The following is a 14,699-nucleotide window of genomic DNA, read 5'->3' as shown; positions in this document are numbered from 1 at the left end:
GCAATTAAAAAACAAAAGGGTTTTCGATATTGTATTGCAAAAAACTCTTCGTGATTTCATCAATCAATTTTTAAAGAATATCTACCTACCTTGGCAACATTGAAATTTTTAGTTAAATGTCCGATTTAGGGTTAAAAATGGCCGATTTCGCAATTTTAAGTTTTAATCGCTTATATAACAAAAACTATTAATCTAAGAGAAAAGTCACTAAAGACCTTTTCTGTTTGGAATGATTAAAAAAAAATAAAAATAACTTTGTTCGATGCAATAAAAATAATTTTAGGAAAAACCCCTAATCTTTCTAATCGCCTGGCAAGGTCTTATGCTGTTCAGAATCGCTTGTCATTGTACACATTTCTTCTAAATGACTTACTCAAACACATACTTAAATTTAAACTTTACAGGAGAAAGTTTATTTTTCCCCTAAACTATGCACTTTTCGATTCACCTGGTAGATACACGTGCAGGGCTGATGTCTGCCAGGTCATGGTTTTTAGCCTTGGTGTGCTATGAATTATCACTATACAAATGTCTAGCCTTACAGGAAGACCGTTAGTCGGAGGGTTCACCAGCTCTTAGACTATAACAAGATGTACAAAGATACAAGTAATTATATAAAACAATCATACGACCCGTAGTGATGTATAGAAGCGAAACGTGGACAATACCAAAGGCAAACGACCAGAGACTACGTGTTTGGGAAAGAAAAATCCTAAGGAAGATTTTTGGGCATGTGCTTGATAAAGCAGCAGGACAATATAGGATTAGAACTAACAAAGAGCTCGAAAAACTATACCCAGTCGCCAACATTATAAAAGAAATAAGGTTCAGAAGACTCCAATGGGCAGGAAACCTCAGCAGACATTCTGACCAAAGAACAGTAAGGCTGGTATGTGAGGAAGTTCCAACTGTAAGAAGACCACGCGGACGGTTCGACTCCGGTGGCGAGATAATATAGCAGGAGACCTGAAAGCTATTGACTTGGAGAATTGGATAGGGATTGCTCAAGACAGACAAGAGTGGAGGCATGTTGTCGAGTCAGCTAAAGGGTTGTAACGCCACGGAATAAGTACAATTGCACCTTCGAATTTTGCCCTAGTATATGTAATGTCTAGATCTTTTGTAGACTACAAAGAGGTACCTATTCAACGGAATAAAGCAAGACAAACCGATATCGAAACTGAAAGAAGTTAGAACATCCCAAGTAGCACCGAACGGGTTTATTAAGTCTTGTAAGGATGCTTTAAAACTGTAGAATAAAACTAAAATTAAAACCATTTGGTTTTTAAGTAAACCTTACGGTTGCAATAAAACCGCTTTCAGCATAAAAGGGCCCACTCTGAAAGAGGTCAATAAAACCAAAAATAAAAACCTTAAAACTTTGTCTTCTTAAGCAACTGGTTTTAAAGCTGCTGTTAAGGTCCTTTTAAAACCATGTTAAAAGACACTTTAAGTGCAGGCAGTTTTATAGCAAACTTAAAAAGGTTTCTTAAATGGAGACTTAAAGACAATTTATCATATTAAATGATTCTTTAAACCCACATACTCCATATAGGCCAACCAATTTTTACATGTGTTTTGATAGGTAGATACGTATTTGTAACCATAAAATAATAAAAAGTACTTGGTTATTTCGGACTGTCAAGGTAAAGAAACTCCGTCTGTTAGACGGAAATCACACTTTGATCCTAAATATCTTTCGAATAACAACCTGTCGCAAATTTCCGAATTCAGTACTACTAAAGAACAACCGAACTTGAAAAGTCATAAACGGGTGACCTTCAAAATTTTCTAGGAAGGGAAATATCTCACTTTCGACAAGCGATGCCGTCTGAGAGACGGGATGTTAGGACTTATGGGTTAAATGTGTATTATTGTGTATGCTTGTGTATTATTTGTATTATTTATCTTATATATCCTAGTTTACTTTATATTGTTGTATTTGTAATTTTGGTGTTGTTTCCCGTAAAAACTTATTTTTAATTATTTATGAAGTTAATTATTATATGTAGTTGTACATCGAACCTATTGTAGGAGCTTAAATAAGAATATATATTTATAAAGTAGGTTAAAACGTTAAAATTTCATTATGTATTAACGTAGTAATAATGTTGATGACATTTTAGAATGTCAGGTACAGGCTGTAGTGTGGCCAAATTTATTATCTATTATTGAAAGTCTTACAATAAATTATACCAGTAATTCTAATTCACATAATCCTAGCTGACCTCTAAGGTTGGTATGTATTCAATAGTTAATCCAGTATTAATGGAAATTCAGCGACAAATTTTCAGTGTAGAATGGAGATTAAAGTCCTAGATTTCCGTAAATATTGCATAAACTATTGGATAAATATCAACCGTTTTTCATAATTGAAGCTATAAGTGGATTAAGGTCATATGTCACAGTTTTTGGGAAAATTGTTTTATTAAGTTTTTGTTCTTCTTATATGCTGTTTAACCTTTTACAATTTTAAAATAACCTCTTTTTAGCTAAATAAAAATAACAGGAAGGTATTAAAGCAATATGTCACACTAGATTTTTCGAATTCTAGTGGATAAAGGTATTATGTCCAAAATCGCGTTTGGACATAATACCTTTATCCATGAGAAATGTGTAAATATGGAGAAATTTTGCTACGACTTTGAAAATCTGCTGATAAAACTCTATTTACGTAAAAAGCAAACAAACAGTTCAAATGAAATGATTAATATTCGTGTTAATGTAAAATGGATAAGAGTGGACGAATTTAGCTTCTATCTCTATATGGCATACCTAAATGACTACGTGCCATTTCAGGAAGTAGATTTAAGAAAAAAAAGGACAGCACATCTGACCAGAACTGAATATATACCAAGAAGACTGGAAAATAAAATTGGTGGTTTGAGTTTGGAAAAACCGGAAAATTTAAGAGACCGAATAAAATTTGTTACCGAAGAGTATAGCTTGTTTTATGAAAACGCGATACGGGAAAATAAATAAAATCCCAAAAAGAACCTACTAAAAAATATGTTTTTATTAATTTAACATTTTGTATTGTATTTGTTTTTTGAAAACAAAAAATGCCCTTTTTGGAGACAACTCTTTTATCCACCTAACCCTAACATTTTTCAATCATGTTTACTATGTGGACAAAGGTAATATGTCCACAAAATTTGAAATATTTGGCTTAATGTAACTTTTTTTTAAATTCAATTTAAAGTGTAAAAAGTACCTTCAGATTTCAGATACCTGTTCAAAAAAAGTGTAGCAATGCAAATTTATAAAATAAATAATTAACTTGGAACAAAAGACACTAAAATGCTCGTTACTCAAAAACATTATTTTGTGACATATGACCTTTATCCACTTATGTCTTCAATTAGGTATCCACTAAATCCACTATATTGACTATTTTCCATACATCAAAGACATAAAAATACCGATAAATCATATTACGATTCAAATTACAGTATACTCGTGACGTAATAGCGCCCTTAATTTTCATTGGTTAGTCGATGCAGACAACCATAGTAATGTCTAAGAACCGTGGGAGATGGTGATGTAGTTGTCGTATTTATGGAAGCTACCTTTGTATGTATTGTATTTCTTGTAGAGTTTGTCCAGTTGTCAGGTCATTGCTTGGAGTGCCATATTTTGATGAAGCAATTTTATTTCGACTTCTTATGTGGCTTGACCATTTCCGCTGTTATCATAACTGGACCTTGTGCTTTATTATACTTAAGTTTACTGATCGCCAGCCTTATTTCATTCTCGAGTATATTCTTCTTCCATTTCTTCAGGGGTTTCGTGAATAACTTCCTAACGTTAATCATCTTTATATAGATCCAAGCAGTATAATCTCCGTCTCTCTGCTATGTATTCTCTGTTGGTTCTCAGGGTTCCTGTTTGGTCTTCAACGGATCAAGTTCTAGCTTTAAAGTCTGTTGTTAGGTATCATATTTTTCTAAATATAGGAAATAGATCTCTAGGCTGATATTTTTCTAAATAGATCTCTCGGCTGATGGTTTTGATCATAACTCTCAAAGTCTTTACATATATTGTGATAGTACTGTTGTTTATCAGCTTTAGATCTTCGTTTTATTTCTTTGTTGAGGTTTCTTAAACTAGCTTTTTCCTTTCACTATGTACACCACTTTGACAAAAACTTCTTCTGTTCTCTGTTATAATATTTCTTCTACAGAACAACATTTTAATTAAATTGCGAATCTAAAATAGGTAACCAGTTGACAAGTCTCGTATCAATTACAAAGCAAAGTACCAAAGGGTTGCATATTGTTCCTTTTTAATGTATACTCCGAGTAAATTTTCAAATATGCTTCCAGCAATCATGGCTACTTCCCAAAGAACTGTTGCTATAGATACACTTGTTCAGATTTTAAATGTTTTAGGTAAAGTGAATGATAAAATAAACCAGACAATCAAGGAATTCCTATGTTATAAAGCTTATCTTGACGCCCAGGAAGCTTTTAGCGAATGGTTTAAGCATCGCAAAAGTCAGCCCACTCCACCAGACAGTCTACCAGAGAATGCTCTATTTCCAGAAAAAGTGGCCCATCAACATAGGGAGTCGCAGTATAAAGCAGAGTTGGGAAGGTATTTGTGCTTGATAACGATATTTGTACAAAAAATTTACTACAATTTACAAGTATTTTTCGTCGTAAATATATTTGTTGCTAAAGAAGTTCTGAAACTGTTTTCTTGTGGCATATTTAAATATTTTTTTATATTTGTTCAAACCACAATTGGTTTACCACAACCCCAAAAAATTTTAAATTAGAAAATTATGAGATTTAACTAGGCTTGTTCGGGTTGAATGTGCTGGCCCAGAGATGCATGGACATGAATCAGGATAACTCGACAAATTAAACAAACATAAAAATATACTTGGTGCTACGTAACTTTACGGAGTACCTCTGTAGCTCTAAGTCTTCAGAGATCTAGGGGTGTGGATTCTTAACATATTTTAAATATAATAGAAACTCAATTGCTCGGGGGCGCCATAATTAAAAGAAAATGAAAGACGAAACATACTTAAAACTTCAAAATAAAATAATTAAAGTAACAAGTTAATAAAAATATATAGTTATCATAAGATACAAACACATTCACATAAATATAAATATAACATGACCTTACCTTAGTGTTCTCATGTTGATTTCTCGCTTATGAACAAAAGAAAGGGATCAGATAAGAATATTATCAATCAAAAAAAATTATTATAAAATGAATCAAGTTTTTATTAAAATTAAAATAAAAAAATAAAATGATGGATATCTTGTAGACAATATAAGAGATTCTGTTTAAAAAAACGATAAAAAAGTTTACAAACAATACCTTGTGATATAGTCCTGTCCTTATTCTTCACGTTGTGAATTTCCAAAGCACTACTTTTCACTGAATTTACATAAAAAGTACAAAAAAGGTTGTTTCCATGAAAAGTTTTAGCAAAACTAAATAAACTTCCAAATGATTCTTATCATATTGACTTTTAAATAACTTTTGAGGTATTTAGGGATTATCTTTAGCACTTAATCCATAACTGCTTACAAAAAGAAACTTAGGTAGTGTAGTATACACTAAAATAAACTGAATCTTTGCTTGATTAAGAACTACGTCAGAACTTAATCTTCGAACTTAACTTTCTCAGAAAACCGCCAAAGCAGCTTCTGCCGAGGCTTCAACAAACCTCCTTCTTTGAAAGCTCAGACTTGAATTCTTCTCCTCAAACCAAAACGCTTCCTTCCAAAAACCCACTCCATTTCTCTCATTCTACCCTACTCATCCAATCAACCAATAAGAAAAAAGTTTAATTCTTCCTTCTTTCATCAATGACTAATAAAAAAATAACGTAATCTTCCTACACTTTTTATCGACCAATAGGGAAAAATAAAACACATTATAAATCCAACCTCTTTGGTAGCGAATTATACTCTTTAACCAATAGGGTCATTTAGCCATGTCAGCGAACCTTACTAGCTATAATATTTTGAAGAAAGGTATTGCTGAGTCCACAATTAACACCCGCGCTTTCTGATACTGATATTAGCACGTATGTGTATCTAACTCCCAGGATTCGTGGAGCCAAAACGATCATTAGCTACATTGTAACTCTTTTTTACATCACAAGCTGAACACAGGAAATCGAATATAGATACCAGATACCTATGACCGTAAAATATAATAACGTCTTTCTTTAACAAGACGGATAAACTTCAATTTCTCACTTTTTTTTTGGACAGAAATAAATTCCTTACATTCGCTTGCCATATGAAGCGATATTTTTATATCTACAGGATGGGACAAAAATATATTACGATACATTTACAATTTTTGGTTTCTGCATAAGGCAAAATAATTGCTTCTTTTGAACCGTTTTAAGGTATATCTATCAATGGAGAAGTTTTGAACAACTCACGTTTTGCAGACCATACAGTAATAATAACGGATAACAACAATGATTTACAGAACGTAATGCAACGCCTTAATGAACGCTGTCATGAGTACGGACTGAAGATGAATTTAAAGAAAACTAAATACATATTCATGACTAAATCAGCACACGCAAACATCCAATTGACTATTGAAGATACTGTAATTGAGAGTGTGGATAACTACAAATACTTAGGAACATGGATAACATCAAATGTAGACCAAACCAAAGAAATTAAGACACGTATTGAAATAGCACGTGCATCATTCATTAAACTTAAAAGTTTCTTTGTGGTCACGATATAAGGTTAGAACTACGCCTTCTACGGTCTCTACTCTTCTTTATGTCTTGGAAGCGTGGACGTTGAAACAAGTCCATTTGAATAAGTTGGCCGCCTTTGAATTGTGGTGTTACAGAAGAATCCTACGAATATCATGGATTCAAAGAATGTCAAACGTGGAAGTAACTAGAAGGATAGGAAATAAACCGGAAATAATACTAACCATCAAAACTAATATCAAAAGACGAAACCTTGAGTACTTGGAACATGTGATGAGAGGGCAAAAATACTCATTATTACAACTAATAGGGAACTTGCACATTTTTTTATTACATAATAATGTTCAGTTTTGTATAAAAATGAGATTTCCAAAATTTCACGCTTCAAAACCTCATAATAACTTAGAAGTACAAATTTAAAGTCTTCGGTATTTTAAAGTAGTTCGAACGACCCGTAACGTCACCTAGTTTTACATTAGTTATTATTATGGTTATATTTCGCTGTGTCTAGGTAAACGCTAACGTGTACGCAAATAAAAAAGTTAGGTACATACACGCGAGTTAAACTTCATCAAGCCAGTGACGTCATTATTTAACGTACGCAGTGACTGTATATTTTGGTAAATACATGCTATTTTGATATGTTTAGTGTTTGTTTGATAGAAAAATATTTGTTAAGGGAAGGGAAGCAGAACTATTTAGATGTTTCAAACTTAATTGTAATAAATCAATGTGTATAATAAAAGTATATATTTAGGTTAGCAAAATAAATATATGTATTTAGTTGACATGACACGTACAAAATATTGCTAAAATAATTTTTATACGTAAGTTAATTATTATAATCAACTATTCTAAATGGGAAATGAGCCACAATTTAACTAAGAAAAGATTTTATTAACGTTTCGACGCGACGTCCAAATCGGATGTCATTGTCAAAATACAAAAATTAGTCAGATTAAATAAATTATTAGAAAAAATTTTTTTACTAAGCAAGAACATTTTTGTTTAATTTAATAATATTTTGTATTTTGACAACGACGTCCGATTTAGACGTTGAAACGTTAATAACATCATTTTTTTAGTTAAATTGTGGCTTAGTTCCCATTTAGAATAGTTGATTACAAAAATGCCACAAGGAAATAGCTTCATAACAAGTTAATTATTATTGTGAAAGCTTAAGGTCTTCCTTTTATTTTAATTTTGGACGGTAATACTAAATATTGTATATACTAAATTGTAACATATTGTACTATATTGTAATACTAAATACTGTATTTTACTTATAACTAAAAACATATATATTAATTTATAATCTCCTAACTTTTTCATACTGTTTTAAAATGTTGTTAAACTCATTAAAACAACTAAATAATTGTCCACACTGCATAGTTAATTTAAAAACAAACACTAAACAAATAAAAAATAAGAAATCTCTACTAATCAATATTATAAGTATAAACACAACGCAATTAAACAAATTCCAACACTCTGACACTAACTTTTTTATTTGCGTACACGTTAGCGTGTACCTAGACACAGCGTTATATGTAGGTATATTCTTCTTTTCCTTCTTTAGTTTATTGGCCTCCACCTACTTGGGTATTTGGCCAGCTCGTCGTAGGGTAATAAAGGAAAAATATTTATATTCTAATGACATTTATCGTATGTCGTTGTAATAATATATACCAGTTTGTTGAGATTGGAGTTTGATACAGTTTTTGAAGGAAAGAAAAGAAGGTTGACTATTGAAAATAAAACCATTTTGTAAAAGTAAAAATTTGCTATGAATAGTTCAAACGAACAAAAACACTTTTAACGTCACATAACTGTATTTTTTACTGACGTTTATAATGTCTAATTAATTTTGTTTACTTTTTGGTGTAAAATGTAAATGCAAAACCATATGACGACGCGTTTTTTGCTGGCTGGAATCATTTGAATTTTTAATGGTCTTTAGGGGAAAAACGAAAGACAAACAAAACTTTTTTATCATTGATACATGTTTTAAATTATGTTCTGTTGTGATTTATAAGATTTTTTTCCAATTTTAAATTTTATGCAAGTTCCCTATGGAACTTAAAGAAGAAGAAGAGATTTAACTTGTAAATGTTTATAAGTTGGCGCTTGGTGCCAAAAACTGATTTTTGAATAAAATTTAAGAATTCAATGAATCAGCCACAAAGGAGACCTCTATAGAAGAACAACTGATACTAAAATAATCAATTTATATGGCGAACCTGCAATAGCTCTAGCAGCAACGAGACTAATTTAGCTAGGACGTTTAGAAAGAATGAAAGAAATAAGGATACCAAAGAAATGGAGACAACCAGACTTGGGAAGTAAAAGAAGAGTAGGACATTAAAAAAAGATGGTGAAAAGAATAGGACATCTGAAAAAATATGGCGCGATCAAATGGGGAAGAAGAATCAGAAAGACGTTCTCATTGCTCACTGATGGTGTGAATCGACTTAGTATTCAGTGCTGGAAGATCTGCTGCTTGTATTTTCATTTGTTGCTGTTCATTCCTGCCTATTTAACCGAAGAAGTTGGCCAATGGAAGCTATAGTAACTGCAAAAAAAAAAGATCTGTATAAATGATAAATGTGTATAAATTCAAGGCACGAATCTTCTTCTTCAAGTGTCGTGCTCGATTATCGACCGTTGGCTATAAAATGGGCTATAGTAATTTTGTTGACGGCAGCTCGGAAAAGGGATGCAGAGGATTTGTTAAACCATTCTCTCATTTTTCTAACCATCACATTCTTCTTCTACCTGGCCCGCTACTTCCGTCTACCTTGCCTAGTATTATTAAATGGAGTGTATTATATCTCCCTGGTTGTCGCATCTTCTTCTTCTTGTGCCACTCCTATCGGAGATTGGAAATCATCAAGGCTACCCTGACTTTGTTTACAGCTGACCTAAAAAGTTCATTAGTGGTGCAACCAAACCACTCTCTCAAATTCCGCATCCACGACATTCTTCTACGGCCTGGATTCCGTTTTTCTTCTATTTTTCCCTGCATTATATTTTGAAGTAATGCGTATTTATGACCTCTCATCAGGTGACCCAAATACTCGAGTTTGCTTCGTTTTATCGTTAACAAAATTTCTGGGTCTCTTCCTATCCTTCGTATTACTTCAAGATTTGTGATTCTTTCAACCCAACTTATCTTCAGCATTCGACGGTAGCACCACATCTCGAAACTTTCAATATTTTTTATGTTGTTCTGTTTGAGAGTCCAGGACTCTACACCGTATAATAGCGTGTTAAATACGTAGCCTCTTAGCATTCTTAATCGTAGAGGGATGCTTATATCTCTGTTGCAGAAGAATTTTCTCATCTTTATGAAGGTGGCCCTGGCAATTTCGATACGTCTTTTTATTTCATTGTTTTGGTCTCCAGTTTCGTTTATTAAAGTTCCCAAGTATTTATAACTTAATACTTTTTCAATTTCAATGCCGTTTATACTAATATGTGCTGGTTGTGTCGTGATTTTACTGAAGACCATATACTTGGTTTTTTTTGATATTAATGTTTATGCCATAATTGTTGCAAGCAATATTTATGTTTGTAAGTAATCGTTGTAATTCTTCTACTGTTCTTGCAACTAGTACAGTGTCGTCTGCGTATCGAATATTATTTACAACCTCTCCATTGATTACGATTCCTTCATTTGCTTGCAAAAGGGCTACCTGACAGATGCTTTCACTATATACATTAAATAGCAGTGGTGACAAAATGCATCCCTGTCTTACTCCTCTACGTATTTCTATTGCTTTTGATATCTCGTTTTCTATTTTGATGTTAGCTTTCTGATTCCAATATAAGTTGAGAATTATTCGCAGATCTTTATTATCTATGTCTTTTCTTTCAAGAATGTCTCTTAGCCTATCGTGGCGTACTCTGTCAAACGCTTTTTCAAAATCGATAAAACATGCATGTACTTCTTGATTAACGTCTAGGCATCTTTGTGTAAGAACATTCAAACCGAAGAGAGCTTCTCGAGTACCTAGTCCTTTTTTGAACCCCATCCGTGTATTACTAATATCTGACTCCAACTTTTGATAAACTCTGTTGTGGATGATTTTTAGAAATATCTTTAGTAGATGGCTCATTAAAGATATTGTTCGATGTTCTGAACATTCTTTTGCATTGGATTTCTTTGGCAGTGTAACGAATGTAGAGAGCAGCCACCCTTGAGGTATAATACCAGTATTGTATACTGTGTTAAATAAGTGCAATATTATACCTATTGATTCATCATTCAAGATCTTTAGTAATTCAGTAGGAACCTCATCGGGTCCATTTGCCTTTCCAGTTTTGAAATTTCTAAGTGCCATTTCTACTTCACATTTTAGGATTTCAGGTCCCGTTTCACCATTTACCTTGTCAATGTTATTTCTGTTGTCCTCAAACAATTCTCTTATGTATTCACTCCATCTATTAATTTTTTCTGTTAAGTCTATAATAATATTTCCGTCTTTGTCCTTAAGCAAACTTATTTGATGTCTTCTTTGGGTTCCTGTAAGTTCTTTTACTTTTTTATGTATATTGAATGTGCCATACTTTCTTTCATAGTCTTCCATTTCTACACATTGTTCTTTAATCCATGATTCTTTGGCCTTCTTTATTATTTGCTTTATGTTCTTATCAACCTCTCTGTATTTTTCTGAATTATTCTTCAATTTGCGTCTTTCATCCATTAGTTCTAGTATGTCTGGTGTCATCCACACCTTATGTTTCTTTGGAGATTTGGTTAGGTGTTTCTTTCCCGTAGTTCTTATTATAGTGTTTATATACTTCAGTTTTTCATCTATATTGTCTGTTCTGCGGATTTGGTTTTCTGCTACACTGAGGCCGGTGTTGATTTCTTCGCGCACTGTTTGTCGTCGGTGTTCACTTTTAAGCTGACTTAAGTTTAACGCTGGGATTTTTTTTTCTTTTTTTGGGTTTTTCTCATTTTCTTTGGTCTAGCTTCTAACACAGATACTACTGGATTATGATCCGAACCGATATCAGTTCCAGGGTAAGTTTTAGTAGATTTCACGGCATTACGGTATCTTTTTGTCACCATTATGTAATCTATTTGGTTTCTGATTACTTTTTCTTGTGTGTGTTGAGGTGACGTCCACGTATACAGTCTCCTTGGGGGTAATTTAAAGAATGTATTAGTTATTATTATATAAATTATAAAATATTCAAGTTTGCGATTTTTAACTGTTCTAACGATTTCCGTAACTTTTCCCATTCGATGCAAAACAAATTCATTACGAACTCTATCCACCCAACTTATTCGTAGGATTGTCCGATACACCCACATTTCAAAGGCTTCCAGTTTCTTGAGAAGTGTATATGTTAAAGTCCAACCTTCGACACCATACAAAAGAGTAGACACGACTAAGCATGCAGTCTGAATGTCATGCATAACATCTCACTAATCTAATTTTCACACTCATATTGTTTCCACATAACAGTTTCTTCATCTTAATGAATGCAACTCTGCCCCTCTCTATACGTAGGTATTCTAATTTCTTTGCTCATATCCCAGTTCTCATTCAGATTACAACCAAGGTAGGTGATACTGTTAGTTCTCTCCAGTTGTTACCACTTCTGGTTGTAGTGGCGTTTTACCGACAACCATCACCTTTGTCTTTGCGATGTGTAGCTCGAGTCCATATTCATCACAAGTTGTGGTAATCCTATTGATCAGATGTTGAAGTTCTTAGTAATTGCTTGCAATTAACACCGTGTCTCGGAATAGATGTTTAATATTAGTGGGGACAAAATGCAGCCCTGTCTTACTCCTCTTCGTATTTGAATCTCTTCAGAAGTATCACTGCCAATCCTAATGTTTGCACGTTGATGCCAGTAAAGATTTTTAACAACGCGTAGGTTTTTAGTATCAATACCCACCTGCTGAATGGCAATCATTTCAGTATGTTTCACTCGATCAAATGCCATCTCAAAGTCAATAAAACACGTATAAACCGGATGTCCGACATATCTGCATCTCTGTACCATAATCTGATTACTAAATATTGCTTCTCTGGCTCCGAGGTTATTGCGGAATCCAAACTTTGTATCACCAAGTTGTTCTTATATTTTTTGGTATATCAGGCTTTCATCAAGGCACGAATATGTATCGAAAAGGCTATAGCGGGATAAGATAGTCAAAAATGTCCCCGCACCGATCAGCCCAGCTACTTATGTTTTCGATAAAGGATATAAAATTATGCCCTCATGCAAATTTTTAGCTTCCCAGAGGTGCTAAAACCTCTTAAATCGAGAAAAGAAGAATTTTTAGGTTTTACTTTTTTGTGAGCGCAATTTTAACTTAAAAAATCTGAAAAAATTCAAGAGGATGTATATTTTGAATACAAAACAGCCTGATTTTTTTTCAGATTTTTGTAATAAAAAATGAGCCCAGGAAAATTTTTTTTAATTTTCAAAAAATGTTTAGGTTATGTAAATACGATTTGGCCAACTTTTAAATAGTATTTTTTTGTGTGTTTTTTGTCGTTCTTTTGAATGGCAGAGGCAGAATTTTTAATATCTGAGCGGAAAGAACGAAAAAATTGAAAAAAGTCTCGAGATGCATCTCGGGACAGCCAATCTTAGGATTTAGGATCCTGATTACAACAACAGAAAAAACGCTAAAAGTGTGAATTTTGTCATAAAATTTGGTATGTGGGCTTATAATAATATTTGGAACAACTTTTCCAAATAACTTTTTTCGATATCTCTAACGCGAAGCAAATCGAATCGCATATCGAAAATTCACCCTGTTTGTGGATATATTATCAATTTGATAATTTACTGCAACTGATATAGTCGTCTTTTTTATACCTAGATTTAAAATATACATTTAAAATACTGACTAATTCACTAATTTTATCATAAAAAGTTCAAATTGATTGCATTGAAGTATTGAACCAATTAATGTGTTAATAATATATACAGAGTGAGGTTTATGTACGGAAACCCTCAATTATCTCGAAAACGGTTTGCACGATTTTTATAAATTTTGGTGGGTAGGGGTTTTCTAATGCGGCCGATATTATAGTGATAATTACATTGTTGTCAGATCTTCCGTTTTTTTACAAATCTAATTAAATTTTTTACTTCAATTGGAATACCTTCTAAATTTTTTGCGTTTTGAAGTCCTTAAAAAATACTAATTATTTTTCATGTTATATTCCCCATACGTAAAGGCCATAATTTCGGAGTTCTTGCTACATTTATTTAAAACAAATTTAAACAAATTATAAAAATCAATTTTTTCGGCCCGGGTAGACATTATTTTACGTTCTTTGGACCATTGGGAACAAAAAAGTTATTTTGTAATTTTTCTCTAAATTTAATCGTTTTCGAGTTATTAGCAATTTAAAACTGAAAAAAAAATCGAATAATGACGATTTTTAAGGTTCAAAAACACAAATCAAAAATATTATTTTTGTTACTATCCAGTATACAAATTCAAGTTCAAGCCTTATTTTATCAGTTACCAATAAGTAATTTAAGCTTGTTTCATTCTAAAATATTGTTTTTTAGTTGTTAATGCAGCCCCCGATCGCCCGTCCTCTCATATGCGTTTCACTAACAATTATTAAAAAGCAATGTTTTAGAATAAAACGGGCCAAAAAAGTTTATAGCGAGCGCCTAGAAGAAGGGCTTAGCTTGAATTTGGGTACTCGGCAGTTTCGAAAAATAATATTTTTTATTTGTGTTTTTGAACCTTGAAAATCGTCAGTATTCGATTTTTCTCAGTTTTAAATTGTTTAGAGTTCGAAAACCATTAACTTTAGAGAAAAATTACAAAAGACCTTTTTTCTTCCTAATGATCCAAAGAATGTAAAATAATGTCTACACGGGCCGAAAAAATTGATTTTTATAATTTGTTTAATTTTTTTTAAATACATGTAGCAATAACTCCGAAACTATGGCATTTAGGTATAGGGAATATAACATGAAAAATAATCAGTAT

At 32.5% G+C, this 14,699-nt stretch overlaps 1 protein-coding gene across 1 annotated transcript in view; it reads left to right on the top strand.

Annotated features, from left to right (window-relative positions):
- Positions 1-14,699, top strand: part of LOC114331519 (nuclear pore complex protein Nup107) — a 68,637-nt gene that overhangs the window by 37,396 nt on the left and 16,542 nt on the right. The window contains exon 9 of the mRNA XM_050653538.1: positions 4,392-4,596. Within this exon, the coding sequence (XP_050509495.1) occupies positions 4,392-4,596 (205 nt within the window). The remainder of the gene's footprint in view (positions 1-4,391; positions 4,597-14,699) is intronic.

The sequence above is a fragment of the Diabrotica virgifera genome, chromosome 6 (assembly GCF_917563875.1).
Source record: "Diabrotica virgifera virgifera chromosome 6, PGI_DIABVI_V3a".
In the NCBI taxonomy this organism is placed as follows: Eukaryota; Metazoa; Arthropoda; class Insecta; order Coleoptera; family Chrysomelidae; genus Diabrotica; species Diabrotica virgifera.
Note: the sequence above shows the minus strand (reverse complement) of the source record. Positions and strands in the feature narration are given on the sequence as shown.